This window comes from Leguminivora glycinivorella, chromosome 16 (assembly GCF_023078275.1).
Source record: "Leguminivora glycinivorella isolate SPB_JAAS2020 chromosome 16, LegGlyc_1.1, whole genome shotgun sequence".
In the NCBI taxonomy this organism is placed as follows: domain Eukaryota; kingdom Metazoa; phylum Arthropoda; class Insecta; order Lepidoptera; family Tortricidae; genus Leguminivora; species Leguminivora glycinivorella.
The window spans coordinates 19,440,502-19,467,807 of NC_062986.1; the positions used below are offsets into that span (position 1 = coordinate 19,440,502).

Consider the following 27,306-nt stretch of genomic DNA (forward strand, 5'->3'; position numbering starts at 1 on the left):
TAAAATACTCACTAACGAAGATCCGCAAAAATGTAACATGTGTAAGATTATGTCTAAAGTAAACGAAATATTGTTTTTAAGTACTTGGAATTTTTAAATATTACTACAGGATTTTATTTAAAATTTCATTATGTTGCGCGAGTTTACGTATTGTGGACACTGTCATGTGTCAAAAAGAGGTTCTTACAGCTCTGGGACTAATAGTTGAGGTAGGTTTCTAGAACAGGTAGAAATGTAGGTAGGTAGGTACATTTTGAAGTTCATACTACAAATACACGAATATCGGTTTGTTCGCCATAAACTCAGAAAGTGTATGGTTTTCAGGCGGTTTTTATTATTAATAACGAGATTCTTGCTCTGCCTACAGCTTGGCAAAAAAAAAAGTAGAAATGGAACAAATTTTTGTTATCATAGCAACACTTACTTATTCTCATACAAAAGTGATAGCAACCACATGCTAAACGGTTTACATAATGAAAATGAAATATTTATTTTCCAAGTATGCATATTACAATGCGCATATGAACGTCAAATAAAGCTACGCCGGCTCTAACCCTACGCCTCAGCCTCGAGTCGATTTCAGTCCCCCCTCAGTTGGAGGGGGGTATCCACTATGGGACCAGCAAGAAACTCGGCGGGTCACTTTTTTTCAAAACATTACGTCTTATAATAAGGGTTTTGAATGATCTCGGTTATTTTCATTAAATTATCTAATGTATGGAATCCAGTGATTTGTTTGTGTAAAAAACCGGTAAAGTCAGAATTGAACAAACGTAGTGACACTGTGAGTGTAGTGTGTGAATGCGACCAGTGGTAACGCTGAAAGTGAGCGCAGCCGACGCGCGTGAAGGAGGGTAGATCGCGCGCTGTCTATGCAACTTTAACATCCACCCGCCTTCGTCAGTTTTCCGTGATCAAGATGCATGCAACTGCGTCGAAATATCGGGAGCTCGACAAAAATCAAAAAGGTAATCACGGTCTATATCCCGGTCAATATAAGTCTAATTACATCTTATAATTAACATGCATTAAATAACAGCATATAAACGGTGGCGCCCCGGTGGTGGGTATTTTCTGTTCTCTTTTGCCAGGCTGTATGGGCCATTTTTTTCATAGTTGTCCACCCCACTTTTTTTGTACTAACATGGGTATTTTTTACGCGATTAATACTCAGAATCGCGAGCTCTTTCAATCCTGATAGGAGAAAAAAATGTCCCAAGAAAGCACAGGTACATTTTTTCGAACCTTCTATTCCGTTACCGCCATACAAAAATGTATGGAAAAAATGGTAACGGAATGGGAAAAAAACTTGGGACACTTTTTTTTCTCCTATTAGAATTGAAAGAGCTCGTGATTCTGAGTGGAAACCACATAAAAATTTCTAAATAAAAAAAAAGTAGGATGGATAACTTTGAAAAAAAAAATGGCCCGTATAAGTATTGGTTAAGGGTTGTTAACTGGGGCGGGTCTAGTCTCCAACTAATCTAACTTAAACCTAAACTTTGGTGGTAACATCCTTCTCCTTGGCGTCCTCAGCTGGCTCGGGCCTCTTCCTCCTGGGAGGGGACAGGAGGTTCTTGGTGACGATGGCGAGCGGGGACTCCACAGTCACCCAGAGCAGGGCTCCGGCGCCGAACGCTAGGAAGATTGTGGCTGCTAGCAGCACCACCTGTGGGGAATAGTTATTTGCTTTACAAGGGGGCAAAGTTGTTTTACCGTAGCAAATGGAGAAGATGGAATCTTGAGCGTTGCGAGGGTTTCAAGGCACGAAGGTAAAATAAACTTTGCGCTGAGTAAACCACAAAATTTTTCACCACACCAACACGAACAAAATACTAACTGTAAAACATTAAACTAATTCAAATTGAGCTATGCTGTGAGCCCCACATTGGAACAGGGATTGCATCAGTAACGGTCTATCCACGGGAAACTCACTAGGTTATGCTACAGAACAGGCTAAGACTATTGGTATAGGGTACCGTACGTCAGGAACCCGATATACTATAGGACGGCAAGACGCGTCTTAAGTCTTAGTTAATAAGTCTATGATATAGTGTGAGTGTGTACGTACAATGTAGAAGTCGGACATGTGTGACGGCAGGCGCTGTGAGCCTACCGCGCCACGCTGGAACAGTGAGTGCATCAGGAACGGTATATCTCACTCACTATGGAATATGGCAATATGGAACTCACTATGGAACAGGCTAATAGGATGATAGGTTCCAGTGAGTATGTGTACGTACAATGTAGAAATCGGACATGTAAGACGGCAGGCGCTGTGAGCCCACCACACCACGCTGGAACAGTGAGTGCATCAGGAACGCGGTGTATGACACGCGTCCCATCCATGTGAAGCCGCGCCATTCGAGGATGCCACGGAACACGGCTGAAACAAATACCATTGTAAAATGAGTTCTGGTTTATTAAAACAACATGCACCTATGTGCAATTGGTAACTGCAAACCAAAGACATATATAACTCCGTATAGACATATAAAGTCTAAGAAATAAACGTACCTCAGTACCATACAGAAAAAGGTACGGTGGCTTAGATGGCATTACACCTTTGGGGAATGCTTAGCTAGATGGCGCTAATATTAATATTTGACGTTTTAAAACATATCAAGCTAAGAATATGGGCCAAATTGTCAAAACTGAGGTTCACAAGTTTTAAGCCCGTGTCAAGAGATGGCAGTCCATGCACTGTGACTACACATTTTACTTTGACCTTAATTCTCTATAATACTCAATCCTTGCTACAAACCTACTTAATATTAAGTGGAAGACATGTAGGTATGTGGAATGAATGTGGACTGAACCACGAAGGAGTAATGGGAGAGGAAAACATTATGGACTCCTACCCCACAAGGGGGAAATGTTGTCCCTTGGCATTGACCCAAGTACCTGGGAAGCGGAAGCACTCAATAGAGCGGACTGACGTCACCTTTTGCAGGATGGCATGAAAAAACATGATGACCTAAGGCAGAAAAGACTTCGGAATTTACAGCAACCATCAGCAGATTCGCGTTTCACTTGCGATCTCTGTGGCCGGAAGTATAACAATTCAGTGTTGCCCCATTATGAAAGTTGTTCAGTGTGACCCTCCCCAGTACCCTGTTCACTTCTGCTCACGACTCATGAATCACCCTGTATAGTGTATGTATGTATGTATGTATAAACTCTTTATTGTACAAAACACAAAACACAAATATGACACAGGATAGACAGTACAAAGGCGAACTTATCCCTTTAAGGGATTTCTTCCAGCTAACCTTTGAGTAGGTGAAATGTGATGAAGAATGGTAGACAAATATAGCACTTAGTACAACAGTTTATAGGAAAGCCCATAAAAATATAAAAGAGACTAAAACAAAAAATAATAAAATAAAATTGGAATAAAAGGTACATCAAATATAAAGAATATATAACAATATATATAGTAAATAAATATATATTTATATATAGTATCTATAACTAGTTACAAACAAGTCATCCATGTTCCGATAGCCACAGCTTTTTTAACTGCCCCTTGAGCGAGGCAACGGACTGCGATTTCCTTAAGGACGGAAGCAACTCATTCCAAAGTTGAACCGCTCGCACTGCAAAAGATTTACTATACGCACGGGATTTATGATGAGGTGTTGCCAGTGCAAGATTAGAACTAGAACGTAGACGATGGCCACTACCGTCCGCCATAAATTTAAATTTTTGTGAAAGATAAAGAGGAGACGAAGGATTAAAAAGAACATTAAATAGGAGAGAAAGAATATGCAGATCCCTGCGACGGCGGATGGGAAGCCACTTGAGTTGACTGCGAAAGAGGGAAACATGGTCGAATTTCTTTAGCCCGAATATAAATCTTATGCACACGTTCTGGAGGCGTTCAAGTTTGTCAAGCAGTTCCTGTCTTAGATCGAGAAAAGAAATATCGGCATAATCGAGAAGAGGAAGTAAAAGAGACTGAGCCAACATAACCTTAGTCTGATGCGGGAGGAAGTTCTGCAGACGCTTGAGGGAATGTAGAGAGGCAAAAATCTTACGACTTATTTCGGAGACTTGAGGGTCCCATGAAAGCGTTTGGTCCATAACAATACCGAGGTTTTTGACAGTGGAAGAGAACGGAATCGGAGTTCCCTCGAACAATATATCTGGTAGAACCTGGTGAGGCAGTTTGGAGATGGAGTAAGGACTACCAATGATTATTGCTTGCGACTTTGCGGTGTTAACTTTTAGCCCAAACGATGATGCCCATTCACTTATTGCTTCCAAGTCAGAGTTAATTTGGCCTACTAGAGAACTGACGTCGTCAAGGTTGGACGCTGAATATATTTGTAAATCGTCCGCATAAAGGTGATACGAGGATTTCAAACGCTTAGTAATGCTATCAATAAAAATGGAAAATAGTAATGGTGACAGTACACCTCCCTGGGGGACACCGGCCAAAAGTTCAGTCCATTCGGAGACCTTGTCATCAATCCGGACTCGCTGCCGCCTCCCAAAAAGGTAACTACGGAACCAGGACAGAGATATAGGGGAAAAATTAAGATTATTAAGAAACGCAAGAAGTATATCGAAGTCCACCGTATTAAAGGCACTACTAAAGTCCAAAAGAACCAAGATAGTGACCTTTTTATTTTCAATATTATAACGAATATCGTCAGTGACCTTAACCAATGCTGTGACTGTGCTATGCCCGGGGCGGAAACCCGACTGAAGTGGATTAAAAAGGTTATTTTGGTTGAGATGTGAAGTAAGGCGTCGATTAACAAAGTGTTCAATAACCTTGGAGAGAATAGGCAGAATAGAGATAGGACGAAATTCGGAGATAGAAGAAGGGTTGGAGACTTTTGGGAGAGGAATTACACTCGCGAGTTTCCAGATAGAAGGAAACATACCAGACGAAAAGGAAAAATTAATAATATGAGATATGATGGGGGAGATAAAGTCTGCTACGAGCATAATCATATCTAAACTAAGATTATCCTCCCCAACGGCTTTCGTTTTAAGTGACTTGAGAATAGCATGTGTTTCTTCGGGTGAGATATTACCAAGCTCAAAGGTAGTACAGTTTGGGTGCCGGGAGTTAGCTAGAAGAGCTAAAGATTTTTCTTTTGTAGCAGGGTTAAGATTAACGGGCGACGAGCTAAAGTGCAGATTAATATTGTCAAGGTCTGGGACATTCGCAAAATCATTCGGAGCTTTGCCTACCCCGAGGGACTTCAGGAAGCTCCATAACCTAGTGGGGGGACATTCGTCAATTGTTTTATAAATGTGCCTACGCCTAGCATCTCTGCAAGCCCTATTGCAGCGGTTTCGTAGCTTAACATAATTTTGATGGTTGGTCTCTGAAGGCTTATGTCTAAGCTTTATTCGAGCGCGATTCCTTTTCGCCATCAGTTCCTTGATGTCCGGGGTAAGCCATGGCGCAGGGAGATGTTTAACACGCATCGGTGTTAAAGGAGCGTGTTTGTCAAAAGCCGCAAGCAACAAACTATTAAAAGTATCTATCTTCAAGTCTACGTCAGGGGCCTCTTCCAAATCCTTCCAACATATCTTATTTAGGTCAGCGAGAAGCGCCTGTCGATCCACATTCTGAAGATTGCGTCGCATAACTATTTTGTGCCGGCGTTTGGGGGGGCGAATTTTAAAAGAAGCATAAATAAGGTCATGGTTTGAAAAAGCTGCTGCATTAAATTGGCCATGAAATGATACAAGATTAGGGGAAGAAGTCAAGATTAAATCCAAAAGGGATGGAGGACCGTTGTGAGGGAAATGAGTGGGGCCAAGAGGTAAAATATGAAAATTTAAAGAAGTAGCGAGTTGCTGAAGCTTCACAGTTCGGTGGTCGTTTTTTACTAGGCAGGTATTGAAATCACCCGTTACAACGGAATGATCGAATTGCGGGGCAAGAGTTGCTAATTCATTGTCGAGAACGTCAAAGAAGTTAACATTAGAGGAAGGGCTGTAGAAGACTCCTAAGAGTACTTTACTATGATGTAAAGTGACATTAAGAAATAAATATTCCGGCGAGTTGGAATAGGTAGTTGGGGATTGAGAAACCACTTGACAAGAAAAATCACCTCTAATGTATATGGCAACACCACCACCTCGAACTATGTTGTTTCCACCGTTCCTAGTACCCGTCCTGTCATTACGAAATAAACGGTAACCCGGTAATGGATAGAGGGTAGATGGAAGCGATGGTTTCAACCATGTTTCGGAGATCAAGATGGCGTGAATGTTCTTTGTGCTAAACGTGGCAAGCAAATCAGGAAAATGAGCAGGAATGCTCTGTGCATTAATGTGAACAACGTTAAAGTTTTTTACGGCGGATTGAAAAGTGCAGTGCAACCGATCACTTAAGTCTGGCAGATCTGAAGCATCGCTCAAGGAGTCGTACTGGCTAGAGGACGAAAGAGAAAAGAATTCACTTTCTAAACTGGCATTTAACAAATCTGACATGGTAAGTACAAGTTTGTAACTATAATATGAGTAGCGTATATAAACCTAACTATCTGAATATATAAGTAATGATAATATACTAATAAATATAACAATATAAAATTTCTAAACATTCAATTTCACCTCATCTACTCGCCGGCAGTTGTCATTTATATAAAGTGAACACTTTTTCTAACTAATGAAAGAATATTGGGACCGTGCGCGACGACACGCCACGTGACAGGTGACCATTATGGTCAATATTGTCGCCGCTGTTAAGCGAGAAGTAAGTAAAAATTGTGAAAAAATTAATGAAATCTTGTGTTATTTTACTATATTAGACAATTTTGGACGACGGCGGTTACAACATTATCGCCAATAACATTAAAATTGTTGTTTTCAGTGAGAAATTAACAAACTGGTGACTAAAACGGGTTTCGTGCCATCGCTCACGAAATCATTTTCCAACCTAAGACGATGAATAAAGACAAGAAATTGGTGCTAGCTGGGCATTTTATAGAGATTGAAGACTTTTTACACCATTTGTACCTATGTGCAATAAAGTATAAATAAATCATTGGCTTTTGAAATAGTTGATCAGTTCACTGCTATCCTGTCATTTTCATAGGCTAACTATAGGTATTATATAAGTATCATTGCAGGGCACAGAGTTTATTGTAAAATAAAAACAAACTAGCTATAATAACGTTTAATTATAATATACATTACATAAACTTGTTTCATTTACTTGAAAATATTGGAGGTTTACCAGATATCACATCAATTACAATCATGAATGCGATGGAATAAGTTCTCAGGAATTTTATTTAAAATGTGATAAGCCTTCAGTGGATGGACTGCTTCTGCTTCTATTGTTCTCGTGCTCCTTCTTCCCATTGAAACCTCGATATTTACGCATTTTCGTCAATCCGTTTCGATTTATAAATAGGAGCACAGATGAGGAAACAAATAAAATTATTTCCGAACATAACTGGGATTGGCTTCCACGTCGGCTTTTCTACCTCCAATAAAATTTGCACTATAAATTCACCGTAAATTCAATTCAATACTTGTATCAAATGATTACGCACTTTAAGTAAAACTTTAGAGATTGGACGACACTTTTCTTTCACTTCACTTAAACGGTGGTTTCGTTTCCAGCACGGTCTTTGAAATAGCTAGAATTTAGTCGCTACTTTTCTTGGAGTTATTACAATTCGCCATAACAAATTTTACTGGGCCCGTATTAAATTTATCTCAAAAACGACATGAAAATGTTTACTGCAATATGGATTTGACAGCGCAAGTCAGCGACTAAGATGTCAATTTTGGCCGTAGTGAGCGCTGTGATCGTTTTAGCTACCCCCTCCACCTGCTTTGCACCCTGCCAATACAGTGACAGCTGAAGTAACAAAGAGAAAAAGAAAATAAATAATATGTTTACAAATCAAAGAATATAATACTCACTAGGAGATACAAATATACCACAAAAATAACCATCAGAAAAATACGACTCTGTTAAGCATAAACTAAACGCAATGTCAAACTGACAGCTTATGTGACATTCATTGAAATGACAGTATTGTTATTGTATATTTTAAATGCGGTGGTAGAACAAAATAATACATAAAAGTTATAAAATGCCGGTACAAAAGAAAAATAAAAAGTAGCAAGTACTTCTTGTACAATAATTGAAGGCCTGAGATAACTTTATCGACGAGAACACGGCTCTGCGGGACTTTTCCTGGTCGAACGCTCGGGGCGAGGGTGCCGAGCAGGCCCGAGCAGGTCTTCATCAGAAGCAGCACCAACTTTAGGCGCTACGCCGGAATCTGAATCGTAGAAAGGAGCCGCGCTTGCTTGTGACTGCGCGGGCCTGGGCAGAGCTCCAGTAGCGGCGGGCGCAGGCAGAGCGCGCAGGCCAGCTAGAGTCGTAACCTTATGGCGCGAGCCGTTTGGACATAACACCACTATACGCCCGTCACTCGTCCAGCTGTTTCTTACCCCATACAACCTTCTGGCCTCAACGAACACTGCATGTCGAGAGCTAGTTAAAAACTCTGAAACAGTCAGCCCCGAGTCCTTCAGCATTTTCTTCGCTGCCCAAATGGTGTTCCGAACACGAAGACTGCTACATTTGACTAAGATAGCCCTGGGCCTAGAACCTGACCTCATCTTTCCCAGGCGGTGACATACAACGAAGGAATTCTCAGTAACCTCCTGCAGGCTGAGTCTATTGTTGCAGATATTCACAACTCGTTCTGCCACCTCCTCATCCTTTATCTCTGGGACTCCATGAAGAAGCAGGATGTTTGACCGCGACCGGGCCTCCATGTCTTCTAAGGTGCCTAACACCAAAGCCATCTGAGTCTGCAGTGCCTCTACTGATTTCATAATGAAATTTTTAAATTCTGTGAACTCGCTGTGTAGTAAAGGTGGACCTGTGCCGGGCTGTTGAGGAATTGAATTTTCAAAGTTATCCATCCGGGACTCAAAGTACTGCTTCATATCCCCCAAGCTTTTCTCTAATTTTGACAGCTTATCCATTGTGTGAAATGTCACTTGATGACTAGCCAAAAAGCTTGGAAAGTTTTGCCTGTTAGTGGAGTGTTTGTATGAAGAAAACAACTGCAGGCAGCAATGAGGTGAATACTAACACATTTGTCACTTAATTTAATATGTAAAACTATAATTTATATTTTAAATCCAAAATATAAAAATGATTTATAAAACTTGCGTGTGCTTTCTTTGCCTACCCGAATTTTTTCTCCGAAGTTACATATATAGTCCTCCTCATCGGTTTCGATGACGGCAACCTCAGCAGATTATGAATTATTTTGCCTGTTATGGGCTCTTATGTGGCTGGCCAGGCCGAACTTGGTCTTAAAGACTCTTGCAGGCGTTACAATTACAATAGAGTTGGCCAGACGTATTGTAAGTATAAACGTTAGGAGGGCTTTGGCCTTTTTTGTGTTGTTGGCGTTTGGTATCTAAAGTACACAAGAACACAGGAACTGCATGACCTGGTTCCTCCTTCCGCGTTCCATCACCGGACAACCAGGCGCGGGGAGCGGTTTCGCCCTTACGTTGTCGACCTACCTTTCATTTGCACGAAGAGATTTGCCTCTTCTTTCCTAATGCGAACTGCTAAGGAATGGAACATGCTCCCCTCATCTGTATTCCCGGGCGAATACAATCTGGGTGAATTCAAGTCAAGAGTGAATAGGCTATTACTGAACCAGTGAGCTACAACCTCGGCCAAAAGATGCGCCGTACTTTAAAAGTAGCTGCTAAAATCATCTGTTAAGATGCTGTGGCCAATGATGAATGGTGTGATATGGGGGCATACATCGTAGGTACTTACTTTCCACCTTAAAGATGCAGGCAATGATGATAATGATGATGTTGCACTGGAACAGGGGCTTGTGTATAGCGCCGTAGATGATCTTCAGTGCGGTCGAGGGTTCGAATCCGTCCATGTAGAAGATACCGCCGGATAAAATGGTGCCGACGCCGATCGGGAAGGTCAGCCACATCACCCACGGGTATTTCTGGAAGGTGTACAAGATTTAGAGAAAAGGCAGAAGAGATATAAGGTGTATTAGGGTAATTCCGAAAGTCGTCTAATTTCGAAAGTCGCATAAAAATCACCATTATTTCCATCATATCAAGATTCCCGTTTCGGAATTTTCCGAGCATTTCTGTCATTCGGAATTACCCTAATGCACCTTAATTTAAAAGTGGACAATTAAGACGCAACAGGAGCGAAAATGCTAAAATAAAAAGGAGCTCCCCTTTCAATTTAGGAATTTTAGTTAAATATACTCGTGTTATTACTAGATTTAATTGCGAAAAAATCTTTAAAATCGAGGTGCCGCTCTCGACTGTTTCCTCCTCCAAAACTTAATCAATCGGAACGAAATTTGAGAATCTGAATAACAATGAAGTAATCTGTGTCTGACCGTTACCAGTTTTTCTAAGACTGCTCCGAACTGATCATGTGTGATATGATGTATCAGAAACTAACCTGAAGTTTCTGAGAGACGCTCTTCTCGTTTTTGAACAAGTGGTGGGTGAGCAACCAACCAGTATGCCCAACGCTTACGTAGACATATTTGTGTGTTCGTGGTTGAGTTCAACTTTAGTCCACTGAGCGGTCAATCTTTATCTTATTTTTTTATCATTTGACTGGACTGATTTGAGATTTATAAGACGCTCTTCTCATTCTTCAACAAGTAGACATTTTTGTGCTTGTGTGTGTCCGTGTTTGAGTTCAACATTAGTCCGCTGAGCGGTCAACTTTTTTCATCTTTATCTTATTTTTTATCTGCTGAAGAGACCGCTTGAACTTGACCGCTCCCCGGACTGATTTGAGAGATATGATATGATATATCAGAACCTAACCTGAAGTTTTTGAGAGACGATCTTCATTCTTGAACAAGTGGTGAGTGAGCAACCAACCAGTATGCCCAACGCTTCCATAGATATGTTTGTGCTTGTGTGTGTTCGTGGTTCAGTTCAAAGTTCAACATTAGTCCGCTGAGCGGTCAATCTTTATCTTTTGGCTGGACTGGTTTGAGATTTATTAAAAACTAACCTGCAACTTTTGAAAGACGCTCTTCTTATTCTTCAACATGTAGACATTTTTGTACTTCTGTGTGTTCGTGGTGAGTTCAAAATTAGTCCGCTGAGCGATCAACTTTTATATCTTTATCTTATCTTTTATCTGCTGAAAAGACCGCTTGAACTTGACCGCTCCCTGGACTGATTTGAGAGATATGATATGATATATCAGAACCTAACCTGAAGTTTTTGAGAGACGCTTCTTGAACAAGTGGTGAGTGAGCAACCAACCAGTATGCCCAACGCTTGCGTAGAGATGTTTGTGCTTGTGTGTGTTCGTGGTGGAGTTCAACATTAGTCCGCTGAGCGATCAATCTTTATCTTATCTTTTATTCTGCTGAAAAGACCACTTGAACTTGACCGCTCTCCGGACGCTGATTTGAGAGATATTTGTCAGATACTAACCTGAAGTTTCTGAGAGACGCTCTTCTCGTTCTTAAACAAGTGGTAGGCAAGCAAGCTGCCAGCAATGCAAAATGCGTACGTAGACATGTTTGTGCTTGTGTGTTCGTGGTTGAGTTCTACTTTAGTCCGCTGAGCGGTCAACTATTTTTATCTTTATCTTATCTTTTATCTGCTGAAAAGACCGCTTGAACTTGACCGCTCCCCGGACGCTGATTTGAGAGATATCTATCAGATACTAACCTGAAGTTTCTGAGAGACGCTTTTCTCGTTCTTAAGCAAGTGGTAGGTGAGTAACCCTCCAGCGATGCCCAGCGCGTACGTAGACATGTTCGTGTGACCGCCCACGAAGATGATGCGGAATGTGTCGTTGAACCGGAAAAGGGTGCGGTATGTTCTGCAAGTAAAACGTGTAAACTAGAATTGAAAAATTTATTGTCTTCTGGCAGGCAATGATAAAACATCTGGCCGTCCCTATCGCACTTACTAATAGTGCGATAGGGACGGCCTGATATTTTATCGTCTATCGCGCGACCATGCTACCAGTGCTGGTTATTTAGATGTATGTAGTTAGATGGAACACCGCTACTAATAAAGGCCTTGGAGGCTCAAAAGGCACCATGGACTAGGGATTCAGTGATCGTGGTCCGAGGTTGAGATTAAAAAGAGGTTTCAGGGCCAGTTACTTATACTGAAATGTATCTAAGTAATCTGTTGTAGTTTTCATTGGCTAAATAGGTAGTTTTGAAGGGAGAATTAAATAAATAGTATACAATACGATCCAAGTGCGGAAAAGAAGAAGTTTGAAACGAGTTGGTCGCCACTCGTTTCCACACGACCTAATGGAGTATTTTAAATCAACACGAGTGACCAATTTCCTTTTCGCACGTGTATCGTACGACGTTTTTCAGTACAGATGGTCCTCTGAAGTTTCAACCTGACAAGAAGTAAACCGCTTTGCGCTCGGGCAAAAAGCGCCACCTGTATTGAAGAAACATTATTTCTAATTCTAAGGAACTAATGAAATAAAACCATACTCAGGCGATAGATGCACCACAGCCCCCAAGTTCTGGAAATAGAGATGCGCGGCCGGGATGGCCAGCGCGACGATTAGCATGACGGTCAGCGCGATGATCTGCGCGCGCGGCTTGCGGAACAGGATGCACACGAGCAGGCCGAGCCCGAAGAGTTGCGTGTCTGCTGCTAGGTACCTGCAAGCGAGATGCCAGTTTTACCATACACTGCACTTAAAAAAAAATTTGGTCGCTCCTATCAATATTTTGATAGTAGTATTCAAACATCTTGATTCCATACGAGCCTGACAAGAACTTAGACATATCAAAGACATATTATGTATTTGGACATATCAAATAAGGTAATTTTGATTGCTCTTACTTTTGCAACGTAACTGAACCGATTAAGATCTTGTTCAATAATTCCATGAAAAATAATTATGCTAGCTAAATTACCTTAGTAAGTTCAACTAAGGATTGAATCAACCTATGTTACATAGTTATGCCTAACAAGTTAAAATTGATTCAAGGTGTTCAATGGTTAGGAATAACAAAACACCTAAGTTATTAGTTCAATCATACATTCCCTTATTGTTTATAGTAATCAGCTTTATTTGAATTTTATAAGATCGTAATTGTAGATTAACTTAACGTCAACTAAGAGAAAACTGCTCTTAGTTGGTCTTCATTTTTTAGAGTGTGCTTTTACACACATAAATAAACAATAATCATGTATTCCCATACTCTAAGAACAAATTAAATCCTATTTTCATTGAAAATATTTTAACTTGTATTTTAGCAGCAGCTGTATTTTGTGGTAGAGGGCGCCACGAGCCTTCGGAAATTTCGGCCCTTACCTTCATGTACCGGTGGCTGAGTGGTTCAGGCATCCGTCCGCTAAACGGAGTACGCTGGTTCGATTCCAGCTCGGAGCACTTGAAGCCTTTGGTCTCTTTTTCTTTGTATATAACATTTATTGAATGTTTATGTATTCCCATGTTTTGAACGCATTAAAAATGGTGATCAAACTATTTGTAATCATGAATCAGGTGCTGAATGTTCTGTGTGCTGAACCTTGCGTTGCTTTACAATCAATCTGTCGATTTAGTAATATGACAATAATATATCTAAAATTTACTTTTAATCAAGTTTCAATCTGAAGGGTCTCCTCCCAATTCAAACTGTCACAGTAAATTAGATTTCTTACAATTATTTCAAAAGAACATCTAACCGCGCATTATCGCCAGCGCGCTCTAGTCGCCATATGCTCTTCGGGCATAGAGTTAAGAATGACAGAGATAGCACTATCGCCAGCGCGCTCTAGTCGCCATACAGGGTGTTAAGGGTGTAGCACTATCATCACCTGGGTACGTAGCCGAATGGCACAAACGATCACGAAACGAAACGCTCGTAGATATCTATCTATCTCTGTCGCTTTTACGTATTGGCGCGATAGAGCCAGCTATTAATAGACTACCTTTTGCGGCGTTTCGTTTTCGTTTCGCGTCGCAGAAATGCCATTCGGCTACGGCACCTGGTGTAGTAACTCACCAGCTCTGCGGGAAGCAATGCGTGTCGTCCTGTATGTAGTTGTTGACGTAGAGCAAGTGCGCCCACCAGTACTGGGAGCAGGCGGCGGCCTCGCTGATCACCACGTGCGGCCACAGCGGCCTCGCCCAGGTGCCTCATCACCGTCATCACCGCATGCTCGCTGTACACTACAGACCCCACACCGTGTCCGTGCTGTAGCTAAGAGGAGTCTATACATGCGGGACAGAGATGGCTAGCGCCACGCCAGCGCGCTCTAGTCGCCATATGCCCTTCGGGCATACAGGGTCTAGCTCTGCACTAGCATCACCTGGAGTAGTAACTCACCAGCTCTGCGGGAAGCAATGCGTGTCGTCCTGTATGTAGTTGTTGACGTAGAGCAAGTGCGCCCACCAGTACTGGGAGCAGGCGGCGGCCTCGCTGGTCACCACGTGCGGCCACAGCGGCCCGTCCCCCAGGTGCCTCATCACCGTCATCACCGTGAACATGATGAGCGCGTATATTGGTGTCAATCTGGAAATGAAATTGGAATTTGAGTATTATCAGCTGAATTAGCCAGCAATAACTCTGTCTCAGTTATTGTTCACATTTTCCGAACTTATACTTGAATATGATCTTACCTCAGCCATATCATCATCATACAGATCAGGGATGTAACAGAGCTCTGCTTCTGCTTCCGTTTCTGCGGAACTTCCGTTTTGTTTTGCACATCCGCTTCTGTTCCGTTTCTGTTATTTTTCAAACGGAAGTTATAACGGATGTCGGAACCTAGCGCGACGGTGGGACATGAGCGGCGTACATCAAAGACCAACAGACCCCTTAGCACAACTTGCCTTGTCGCGCGCGAGTCCATACATCAAGCGCGACTTCAAGTATGGACTCGCGCGCGACAAGGCAAGTTGTGCTAGAGGGGCTGGTCTATACCTGTCATTCGCTCATTTCTCTGCTTGCCACGTGCTGCGATACTAAACGCTAAGGCGGAAGGCCAAGCCAGTTCTTAAATTCTTAGTTAGTAAACAGTAAACACCTAAAAGTTGTAGGTAATTTAATTAGTTTTGATTTATGTTATACCTATGTGGTATTTTTTCTTTTCGTTTTTAACATCCATAAGTTCCGCTTCTGGTTCCGGTTCCGCTTCTGCTTCCGTTAAACTAAATTCAAAACTTCTGCTTCCGCTTTCGGTTCCGTTAAAAACACTTCCGTTACATCCCTGATACAGATGTAGTGCGAAAAGGGTTTCCTTCGGAAACGTTCGTATTTGTCATGCTAGTTCAGTTAATCTCAGTACATCTTGTAATGACTCTGACTGAAATAGCATGACACGTTCGTACGTTTCCGTAACAATACAAAGGCAAATCTTTTCGCACTACATCTGTACCCTTGGGCCAGTCCCACAGTAAATTAAACATACTAGTAGCGGGTTTACACCCACAGGGTAATTTTGTTTTCCCCTCACTAGCTCGGAAACACGTGTTTTGTCCTTCAATACCAGCGGGTAAAAACGCATTTTATCCACTAGTGGGTAAAGTAATTTGACCTTGAATAAAGTCAAATTAACTGCTTTAAAATTGATAAAAGTAGGTGAATCTAGTAATAAAGATGATTTACCACCTGTGGAACTACTGGAAGCAGTGATAAACGCATTTTTTGCGTTGTAGTTTCCTCGCTATAGTGAGGGGAAAAGTTTTGTGTTACACTCGGGTGCAAATGTATTTTACTTCTCGTGTGTTAAAAAACTCGCAAGTTCAGGATTCTGTTCTCGAACCACTCGCTTCGCTCGTGGTTCAACTATAGAATCCTTTCACTTGCTCGTTTCTCAATTCCACACTCGGCGTTAAAATACAACTTTGCCCCCTTGTATAACAAATAACTATTTTCTGTATGCAGTTAAAGCTGAATGAGCCAACAACCTGTCTGAGTTATTGTTGACATTTTCCGAACCCCTACGTTCGGTGGTAACCATGCCTTGCCTGCTATGCCGATGGTCCTGGGTTCGAATCCCGGTAAGGTAATATATTTTTTATGTAATAAGCACAGATGCTCGTTCCTGAGTAGTGGGTATTTTCTATGTGAATAAATATTTGTATATCTATTATATATATCGTCGTCTGAGGAGCCACAACACAAGTCAAAACCAGCAATAACTCTGTCTGAGGTATACTTGAATATGACCTTACCTCAGCCATCGCATCAGCATTCCCTTGGGCCAGTCCCACAGGGTGATCCGATGTTTTTCTGCATGGAGCTCAAAGTTAAAAGCAAGCAGGAAACCGGACATGACGAAGAACGTGTAGGTCACCAGGTTGCCGTTGAACAGGATGTATTTTGAAGGGTCGTCGTATGACTGAAATAGGATACAAAAAGGGTATATTTCTGAACAGGGGTAATTTCTCTATGGAAACGTGGCAAAATAGCCCTCTTTGAGATAGAGTTTGTGGTTATCCATGCCTAAAGGGCTTTTATGCTTCAAGCACAAAAAGGAGGATGAAATGGCCATCATATACATATGTATTTGTATACTCATATATACTGCAAAACGTTGTATGATACACGTGCCAAGAGAAAATCCTTAACTCGTGTCCATTTAAAACACTCCTCAGGGCTCAGGCTAATTTATCGCCTAAATTTGTAAAGTAAGAAATAACTATATAACATACCGTTTCAACGTAGTAAGGGTTCTGGAGGTAGGTGAAAGCAAGTACCAGAGCCGTGTGCGAGAAAAACACGCAGATCATCGTAAGCGACCTGCAAGCAAAATAACAAATACTAATTTATAAGCTCAGAGCTCTCCTTATTACAGATCATGCATGTGAAGAAGAAGAAGTCTACTAGACTGTAAACAAGTTAACAAATATCTGATGAACGACGAACATACTGAATTAATAAAGCATGACCAATATAGAATAAGGGACACTTAGTTACTCGAGTGAATAGAGTTGGCCTTACCTTAAGTCGTTGAACAGTTGGGGACGGCTACGCCTAGGCTAAACCTATCTTTGCGAGGCGCTCCCAGCTCTCACTACTTCTTACGTATAGATAATTAATGCAGAATCTGACACCCACATCCTAGTATTTAAAGATGAGACGACCTTACCTCAGCCCGTTGAAGCGCTAGGCTCGGGGACCTCTCCGGTGGGCGCCACCAGGTTACGCCAGTTCTTACGCATGGAAAACTTAGCATAAGGGTCATTCTAATCACCTTAGTGTATAAAGATCAGATGACCTTACCTCAGACCATTGAAGAGTTTGAGCCGGTTAAGCCTAGGCTCTGGGCCCTCACCGCTAGGCGCCACCAGTTTGCGCCAGTTCTTACGCATGGAAAACGCCATCAAATAAGGATTCCCTGAAAATTGATAAAAGGAAATTAAATCATTCGAATGAAACACCCCAGAAATTTCAATATAGGAATTGCTTGTTTACCACAAAAGTTCTATAAAAAAGAGTGATTATAATAACCTGCTTTCTCCCCGTTAAGGAAGTCGTACGAAGTCCCGACGGCGTTCAAAATGATCAATATCAGGTACACAGCTCCTACCGCGTAGTCTCCAATGCTGAGGGATCGCTTCTCCCCGTGCCTTCTGCAGTAGGTTAGTCCGGAGAACCTGAAAAAAAAAAACGAAACCATGCATAAGTATTAATTTTCGTTTTTTGCTACTTAAACCTTCATCATCCTCTTTGAGTTATTCCGGCGCTCGCCACAGCTCCTGGGACAACAAATCCCAAGATTTGGTGTAGGCACTAATTTATAATTTTACGAAAGGGATTGCCATCTGACCTTCCAACCCGAAGGGTAACTAGGTTTTATTGGGATTAGTCTGGTTTCTTCACGATGTTTTTCTTCACCTGGCAACTGACAAATGAAAATGAAATTATATTTATTTTTCAAGTACCTAGGCATATTAGGTACAATGCACATATGAACGTCAAATGAAGCTACGCCGGCTCTAACCCTACGCCTCAGCCTCGAGAATATCACATGACATTTTGCTATAATAATTTTTAAGAAAAAAAAAGCCGCCGCTTTTGGGGTTCTGGTGAAAGGTACTTGTGAATGTTGGATTATGTAGAAATGTGTAGGTATTTTTTAAAAGTGCTTTTAATGTAAATCTTTGATTATTTGTTGGAAACACAAATGAATATACGTATACCGTTAAGGTTTGAAGAGTTTCCTCATGAATCCGATATCCGATTATAAGAAATCGAGCTTGACAAAATTTGAAAACTCAATATGTAAGCATAACAAAGAGAACAAATCACCTAACAAATAAATGTTATTGTTCTGAACTTAAATGCATGCTGTTCCAATTAAAATACGAAGGTCACTATAAGTGTGCCGTTCAGAGTTAAAGAGTTCCATTCTGATCTTCATCAGCATTTCCACTGCACCAAATGTCACTGTTCTGGACGTAAGTGCATGCTGTTCTTATAAAAATACCAAAGTCACTATAAGTGTGCCTTTCAGATCTGAGGAGTTCCGTTCTGACCACCATCAGCAGTTCCACTGCGCCAAATTTCAGTGTTCCGTACGTAAATGCTTGCTGTTCCTTCAAAAACACAAAAATCACCACATGTATTCCTTTCAGATTTGAGGAGTTCCCTCGATTTCTCCAGGATTCCATCATCAGAACTGGGTTTCTGATAAAAATGGGACCAATCTGAATGCATATACATTCAATCAAAAAAAAATCGTTCCAGTAACGACGGAGATATCGTGGAACAAACATAAAAAAAATCAGACGAATTGAAAACCACCTTCCTTGAGATTTGGGTGCGGCGGTTAAAAAATACCTGGCATGAAGCTTATATCCCTTCCACAGCTGGTCATCCACGCACGCTTCCAGCACAGCCTTGAGGTCCTCCTCATCATCCAGGCTCCTGTTCTGCAGGAAGGCCTTGCAGGTCTTCTGCACGCAGAACGCACGGTGTACCACGGAGTGGTTGAAATGCTTCCTGTCGTAGGCTGTGTATTCCTGGACAATATAATACAAATCGTTTAGGTATGTATGTACTAAAAAGTTTTAGTGTAAATGCGTTTTCACATTACCCGATCCGATATCGGATGTCGGACCGATATCCCATAGATTACAGCTTGCTACCCCGTTTGGGAATACAGGCATAAGTTTTATAAAACTATACATATAGGTCAAGAGAGCGTTCTTGGGTCGACCGGCTGGTGGCCGTCCGGCGGGTCGACCCGGGTATCGCTGGGAGGACAGTGTGGTGGCGGATCTGCGTCGGCTTCAAGGTCAGTGACTGGGAAGAGGCTGCGCAGGATCGGGACAGGTGGCGATCTCTCGTTTCGGAGGCCAAGATTCACTTTGGATCACTGAGCCAAAATAGTTAGTTAGTTATACATATAGGTAGATGTTCCGCTGCTAATTAAATAAATAAATAAAAATAAATAAATATTATAAGACATTCTTACACAGATTGACTGAGGCCCACAGTACGCTCAAGAAGGCTTGTGTTGTGGGTACTCACTTACTCAGACAACGATATATATGATATATAAATACTTATATACATAGTAGAGATGTACCGACTATTGATTTGGCCGACTAGGCCGACTACCGACTAGTCGGCGCTTGGGTGGCCGATTAGTCGGCCGACTAGTCGGCTAGTCGGCCAAAACATAATTGTCGACTAAATTCACATTTTGAATGTTATTGTTGGTCCTTCGTTCGCGCTTTTCATGATTTTTTACAAGTTCAAAGGTTCATGGCAATATTTATAGCTATTTTAAGACATTGCATGATTCGTTTTAGCAATGACCTGTAATTGACTTGCTAGATGTAACGTGTTTTGTTACTTGGCCAAATAAAGAAACTTGAACTTGAACTATATATATTTTCCATTTTTGACAACCGGCTTGGCTTAGTGGGTAGTGATCTTGCTTATGAAATCGATAATCCTAGGTAGAATTTTTTTTTCTGTGATGATAACAAATATTTGTTGTTTTGACAAAGAAAGGAATTACGAATGGGTACGGTCACGGACTTTAATTGTTGATCCACTTGTAGCTTATTTTATACTGGACATCTCATAGTTAGGCATAGTTAAGCTATGACGCTCCAGTATAAAATGAGCTAGAAGTGGATCAACAATCAAAGTCCGTGACTGTACATAATACAACCATAATTTTAAGCTGTAGCTTTCAGTTTTTCTATCACTAATGAAGTGCCGACTAATCGGCCTTTTTTGCCGACTAGTCGCCGACTAATCGCCGACTACAAATGTGGCCGGATAGTCGGCTTTCCCGACTAGTCGGCGACTAGTCGGTACATCCCTAATACATAGAAAACATCCATGACGCAGGAACAAATATCTGTGCTCAAGTCATCACATAAATAAATGCCCTTACCGGGATTCGAACCCGGGACCGCGGCGCAGCAGGCCGGTTCACTACCGACTGCGCCAGACCGGTCGTCAATTATTTACATTTTTTAACTAGCGATTTATCTATTAATTATATGGCTTTTAGTCACTTAATTATTCATTCTAAACGGCTAAAAAACTTGTTTCAAGAGGTCACCGATGCCATAACAACTGTTTACTTGTTTGACTTTGACAATTTTCTTACGAAGGCCTAGAAAATGAGGCTTCAACACCAAAAGGCCGAATCTCTTCTCTGCATCTTCTCACCGTATTTGACATGCTTAAACTGACGTTTCGTGTTGATTCTCCGTTGATATAATTAATTTAATTCTGATAATAAAACCGTCCAAGAGCATGTCGGGCCACGCTCAGTGTAGGGTTCCGTAGTTTTCCGTATTTTTCTCAAAAACGACTGAACCTATCAAGTTCAAAACAATTTTCCTAGAAAGTCTTTATAAAGGTTCTACTTTTGTGATTTTTTCATATTTTTTAAACATATGGTTCAAAAGTTAGAGGGGGGGGACACACACTTTTTTTTCCTTTAGGAGCGATTATTTCCGAAAATATTAATATTATCAAAAAACGATTTTAGTAAACCCCTATTCATTTTTAAATACCTATCCAACAATATACCACACGTTGGTAATTAACAATCGTTGGTTAGTTGACAATGGTTAATTGACAATAGTTGACATTAGACGCTGACAGTGACACATGACTAGCTACATACGATAACGATATTTTCGAAAGCATCTGGCCCCGTAGCCGAATGGCATTTCTCCGACGCCAAACGAAAGCGATACGCCGCTGGCTCTGTCGCGCCAATACTCAAGCGCGATAGAGATAGATATCTACTAGCGCTTCGTTTCAAACAAACAAACAAACAAAACAAAGCATTTATTGCAAACATATTACAAACATATAACATGTGGGAGTAATATGACCCTGCAAGGGCGCAGCAATCTTACAACTACTTAATAGTAGGTATATAAATAAATTACAAATTAGGTTTTACAAGTTATTAATAATACTTTTAGCTACTTAATTTTGTTATAATAGGTATTAATTAAACATTCTGTCATCAAAAAACTCTTGCAATGTATAAAAGGTTTTGCTTATTAGATATGTGTTAAGAGATTTTTTGAATAATTTAATACTGTCTATTTGTTTTATAGATTGAGGAAGTTTATTAAAGATTTTTATGCACATCATATGTGGTCCGGAGTGACATATTTTTAAAGTAGATGTGGGCAGTGAAAGGTGGTTATTTTGGCGGAGGTTTAATGGTTTGGCATGTCGGTCTTTTGCTAAAAGGAAGAAAGAGCTGTTTAGTTTTACGAAAGTGCAGACTTCAAAGATGTACAAAGAGGTTAGTGTTAATATTTCCAGGTTTTTGAAATGAGGTCGACAGGTGTCTAGAGGCTTGAGCGTTTCGTGAACGATTGTGCCATTCGGCTAGCCACCCTGTGCATTTGGCTACGTACCCACTACCCAGTGCCTAATGAGGAGACACACTGACATTTTATCCCGCCAGGCGGCGCCTGTGCAAGTGTCTAGGCATGTCACTGTCATTCATATCTCTGAGAGAGAAAAAACATATCATCTTCTTGCTCTCACGTATGGACCTCACGTGGCGCCATCTATCATAACCTTTAAGTGTGCCTCCTTATTGACAATCGTTGACGCTAAACGACGACGGAAATGCTAGCAGTGTGGCTTTGTTACGCTACTTAACGGGTTAAGGTAAAGTGGAGCGTCCTATAGACACCGTGTGTCCATAACTTTTGTTGGTGGGTAGCGCCCTATGGACACACCGTGTCTATAAGAGTAGTGTTGCTATTGGTGGGCTTCTTTGTCAGATTCGGTTGTGTTGTCACTCCCGATTGGACTAAAAATCAGTGTGAGACAGTTCTACCAACATAAAAACGCTGATATTCCGCATTTTACTCGAATCCAAGGCACCAAAAATAATAAATTTCCGAAACGTGACCTTGTAATGGCGGCACCGCGACGCATTGAGCGCGCAATAAACATTGCGTAAATAAATAGTTCTTGTGTAGTGCATAGTGCGTCAAAATTGTTAAATAATAAATGTGAAATATGTAAACAAGTTATGTGTAAAAAGGCAAAGAGTGTTCTAATGGGTGACACAAACAAATGAAAAAATAATACAACAAAAGAAACTCGAAAAGGAATGTTTGTTTTAGGATTGATAATCACAGGTTAGTTACATTTTTCTAATTCTCATGTATAGCATATTTATGCAGCTTTCTAACGATGTATGACATATGTTATATAATTATAAAACATAAGCACAATTTCAAATGAAGTATCAAAAGGTGACCTCAAGTTTTTCTACTCAAATTCGCTGGGCACTTACGGCCATTTTGAATTTTGGCGGGAGGTCGCTCCACGGGTGCGGAAGAGCAATAACGATATTATCGTAAGCGTTTGTCATTTGGCTACGTACAGTAACTCTTAGTGCGTTTTGACATTATCCGATCCGATATCGGATGTCGGACCGATATCCCACACATTACAGGCGCCATCTTGGATTTTTTCTATTGAAATCCTTCCGACATCCGATATCGGATCGGATAACGTGAAAACGGCCTTAAGTTCCGAAGCTTACCTCGAGAAGCTTTATTCAGTGTTGGCAGATCTACTGATTTAGCAGTAGATCTACCTGATTTTGAAAAAATCTACTGATCTACTGCTTTGTTTGTAATTTTTCAAGAAATCTACCTGCTTTTTTCCAAATAGATATTTTTTAGTATAAACAATTGGATTGGCTTCAATTTTTTACTATAGACGGGTCAACAACTTAGTCAAGGCGCGAAATTAAAATTTTCTATGGGTCAACTTTCTTCCCTTCATTTTTTAAAGTTGCTGCTTTTTTCTAGTGACAGAAATCGCTTGACAGACTTTATATCTGTGATTGTTCGTAATGTAGTGGTAGCTTATTGGTATTAGCAATAGCGATTTAGGCGGGTGCAAGAAGTTTGATGTTTGTGTTCTAACTGGTTTTATATGTGTTCATATAAAATAATAGTACATTACGTAAGATGCCGGGAAAGAAGGGCTTACATCTGTGTAGGTATATCCATCTGAGTAGGATAGTGATACGAAGCCTGTACGCCCTTTTCACGGCGAGGCATGTATAGTGCTTTTCTCAAACTTGCAATGAAATGAAAAAGAAAATATCTCTTGATAGTTTTGATAAAACTGGGCAAAGAGAAAACTTTTCTAAATTAAAAAAAAAAATTTTTACTCTGAGGTAACTTATTAAACGGTGACTCAGGTGCATTTGTACTATTAATATTTTTTTTTCTGATTACTAAATGTTATGGTGTAGTCATTGAGCTATTACTAGTACATCAATGGGTGTAGTGTCAGCATTTGACGTTTAGAAACAAATGCGAGGGTGCTTTACAGGCTTTGGTGTGAACTGTACTATGAAATATCATCTTCACTCAGCTCACCGGATACGCAGTAGTCCCGACAACATTTCATTGCAAGTTTGACAAAAAGTTCTTATTTGTGCAACTGCCCCATCGATACTGAATAGGAATGGAATCAATTGAATGCATCCTACACCTTATAAAACAAAGTCCCCCTTCGCATCTGTCTATGTGTGTTCGCGATAAACTCAAAAACTACTGAACGGATTTTCATGCGGTTTTTACCTATGAATAAGTGATTCTTGGGGTAGTTTTAAGCATATTGGTAAATAAATATCTTTTTATTTATTTTTATTTATATAATTTGTTGAGACTTTGTTTGATATATGACGATATTTGCTAAACAAGTCAGACAAAATCCCACTGGCTGAGAGCCTTAATCGAAAACGCTGCCCAAACCGTTTCAGCTATATCAATGAGCTGTATAACGAAATAGTGTATGTCTCATATGTTTACATAAAAGTGCGCGAAAGCATATGCCTATCTTTTACGGATAACTTTCTCTGCATAACCATCTTTAATCCCATGCGTAGCTGGGGCGGGCCGCTCGTTTCGAATAAGTTTATCTTCGTAAAAAATTGTATGGGATACGTTTTTTCTTGTATGTGGCTTTTCGATTTGGTTTTTTTTTCATACAAACATTTGATCATGGATAAGAAAGAAAAAAAGTTTGCCAAAAATGACCTTTGTAAGTTTTTTCCAAAGCCTATAAACGCAAATCTTCATGAATTTGAAATCGCGAGAAGTCTAAAAGAGTTCCAGGACCGTTTTCGTGTAACAACATAATTTTTCTTTCATTCTTCTTCACTTGGTATCAATATTTGTAGTCTACTGCTTTTTCTCCCGATCTACTGGTTTTTTATTCATTTTTCTACTGTATACTTCAGATTCCGTCTGGCAACACTGGCTTTATTCGACGTGCTTAAACTGACATTTTGTGTTGTATTGGAAATATCCCAACTTGTCGATTAGCTAAAATTAGACACATATGACCGTCTTAAGTTCCTAAGCTTACTTGGATCATGTGCATGAGTTCCGAGTTGTCTTTCGAGTAGAGGTCAGCGTCAAACAGGCAGTAAGTCCCCCCGGGCTCCATGACACACGTGTCGTAGTCGTCCATGTGATATAGCTCCGGCATTTTGCTGTACTCCGTGACTGAAATATGTAAAAAAAAATTGTTACTTTTCATTCATTGACGGTAGGTAAGTAATAGGCTACTTGCCTCCTAGTCAAGTCAGCTTCTTTTTAAGAACCGTCAAAACGAATTTCAACGTCTTGCTAATATGGATTTTTAGGGTTCCGTAGTCAACTAGGAACCCTTATAGTCCGTCCGTCCGTCCGCGGATAATCTCAGTGACCGTTAGCACTAGAAAGCTGAAATTTGGTACCAATATGTATATCAATCACGCCGACAAAGTGCAAGCATAAAAAATGGAAAAAATGTTTTATTAGGGTACCCCCCCCCTACATGTAAAGTGGGGGCTGATATTTTTTTCATTCTAACCCCAGCGTGTGATATATTGTTGGATAGGTATTTAAAAATGAATAAGGGTTTACTTAGGTCGTTTTTTGATAATATTAATATTTTCGGAAATAATCGCTCCTAAAGGAAAAAAAAGTGCGTCCCCCCCCTCTAACTTTTGAACCATATGTTTAAAAATTATGAAAAAAATCATAAAAGTAGAACTTTATAAAGACTTTCTAGGAAAATTGTTTTGAACTTGATAGGTTCAGTAGTTTTTGAGAAAAATACGGAAAACTACGGAACCCTACACTGAGCGTGGCCCGACACGCTCTTGGCCGGTTTTTTTTAAGTCAAAAGTCCTCACTCCTCACCACGACATTGGCAGAATCCACCTGGCTTGAATTAGCGAGAAGTAAAAGCCATTCATAAAAATAAAAAAATAATAATATGGAATTAATATGAAATCGAATTGTGTGCCGTCATGGTCAACTCAGTTACTTTATATATTTATACCTGACTTATTAAATAGAAATTGGATTTAATAATAACTTCTATCCATGTTTCTCTTATAATTATCTGATGTTTCATTTCGTATAAAATATTTTACAATATTTTAACTACAATCAAGTTCCCTATTGACGAATAATCTTATCTTATACTATTAAACGAGCAATTCTTGTATATTTATTTATTTATTTATTTATTTATTTATTTATATATACCGACGATCTTGGAAACCGCTCTAACGATTTCGCTGAAATTTGTTTTGTGGGGGTTTTCGGGGTGAAAAATCGATCTAGCGTAGCCTTAGATCCCGGAAAACGCGAATTTTCGAGTTTTCATGAGTTTTTCTTTCGCATTTGTAAACGTAAAATATGGTCCTTAATTTCGCCGCGCGCGCATCGATTCCGCTTAGCTCAGTCGCACGAGGTCGGTCTAATGTACGCAGATAGATCGTAGGTGTCAGGGTTTCGAATCCCGGTCAGAAATTAAGTTTTTGTTTTTTGTCTTTTTTTTTGTTTTTGTATTTATAAGAGTTTTTTTTTTATCTAAAGACGTGATATATTAAAATAGAACCGAGCGAAGCTCGGTCGCCCAGATATTGTTAAATAAAAAACCGATCAAGTGCGAGTCGGACTCGCCCACCGAGGGTTCCGTACAAACTTTCAAACTCCCCAGTTAAAATAATCTCATGTTTTCACATAACTCTAACGACTTGACTAGAAGACAAAAGTATAGGTACTAATGAGCATTTATAAAAAAATTGCGATTTATAAAAAAGGTTGTAAGACTGATGTTGGCAATTTTCGCCCGATATCCATACTTTCGGTATTGTCCAAGATCTTTGAGAAATGTTTGTTTCTCAGGCTGGAAAGACACTTCAACAAATATGGGTTATTATCTGATTATCAGTACGGCTTTAGAACTAATAAGAATACTTCATCTGCAGTTATTAATTTAGTCACTGAAGTAATGCTGGCACTTAATGATGGATACTACTGTGGAGGAGTATTCTGTGATCTTACCAAGGCATTCGACTGTGTTGATCACGGAATACTCCTCACAAAATTGGAAGCATATGGTGTACGTGGTACAGTCTGGAACCTGCTAAATTCCTACCTTACTAACCGCTCCCAGTATGTCGAAGTCAGAAAAGCCCAGGATATATTTCAGTCGGATGAAGCTATCTTAAGATACGGTGTTCCACAAGGATCGGTGTTAGGCCCTCTGCTTTTTATTATTTTCATTAATGATTTACCACAATCTATTACCACAGGAACACCGTATCTTTATGCTGATGATACCAGCATCATTATTAAGGCTCGCACTAAACATGAACTAAATATGAAAATGCAAAAATGCTGGTCAGATCTTTCTAAGTGGTTCTCTGCAAACTGTTTAAAAATGAACTGTGATAAATGTTTTTACATGATCTTTCGTCGTGGGTTTAATAGCCCGGACCCCATTTGTAATATTC

At 40.3% G+C, this 27,306-nt stretch overlaps 2 protein-coding genes across 2 annotated transcripts; both read right to left on the minus strand.

The window, feature by feature from the left end:
• Positions 1-1,351: 1,351 nt before the first annotated feature.
• Positions 1,352-14,172, minus strand: LOC125234670. The gene is made up of 6 exons (XM_048141009.1): positions 14,031-14,172; positions 12,504-12,677; positions 11,710-11,863; positions 9,806-9,992; positions 2,244-2,386; positions 1,352-1,669 (listed from the first exon to the last, which is right to left on the minus strand). The coding sequence occupies exons 2-6, from the start codon at positions 12,581-12,583 to the stop codon at positions 1,496-1,498; spliced, it is 738 nt and encodes a 245-aa protein (XP_047996966.1). The 5' UTR covers positions 12,584-12,677; positions 14,031-14,172; the 3' UTR covers positions 1,352-1,495.
• Positions 14,173-14,228: 56 nt separating this feature from the next.
• Positions 14,229-25,013, minus strand: LOC125234669 (nose resistant to fluoxetine protein 6-like). The gene is made up of 7 exons (XM_048141008.1): positions 24,879-25,013; positions 18,816-18,997; positions 17,484-17,629; positions 17,256-17,370; positions 16,685-16,772; positions 16,205-16,371; positions 14,229-14,540 (listed from the first exon to the last, which is right to left on the minus strand). The coding sequence occupies exons 1-7, from the start codon at positions 24,999-25,001 to the stop codon at positions 14,351-14,353; spliced, it is 1,011 nt and encodes a 336-aa protein (XP_047996965.1). The 5' UTR covers positions 25,002-25,013; the 3' UTR covers positions 14,229-14,350.
• Between the last annotated feature and the right edge of the window lie 2,293 nt (positions 25,014-27,306).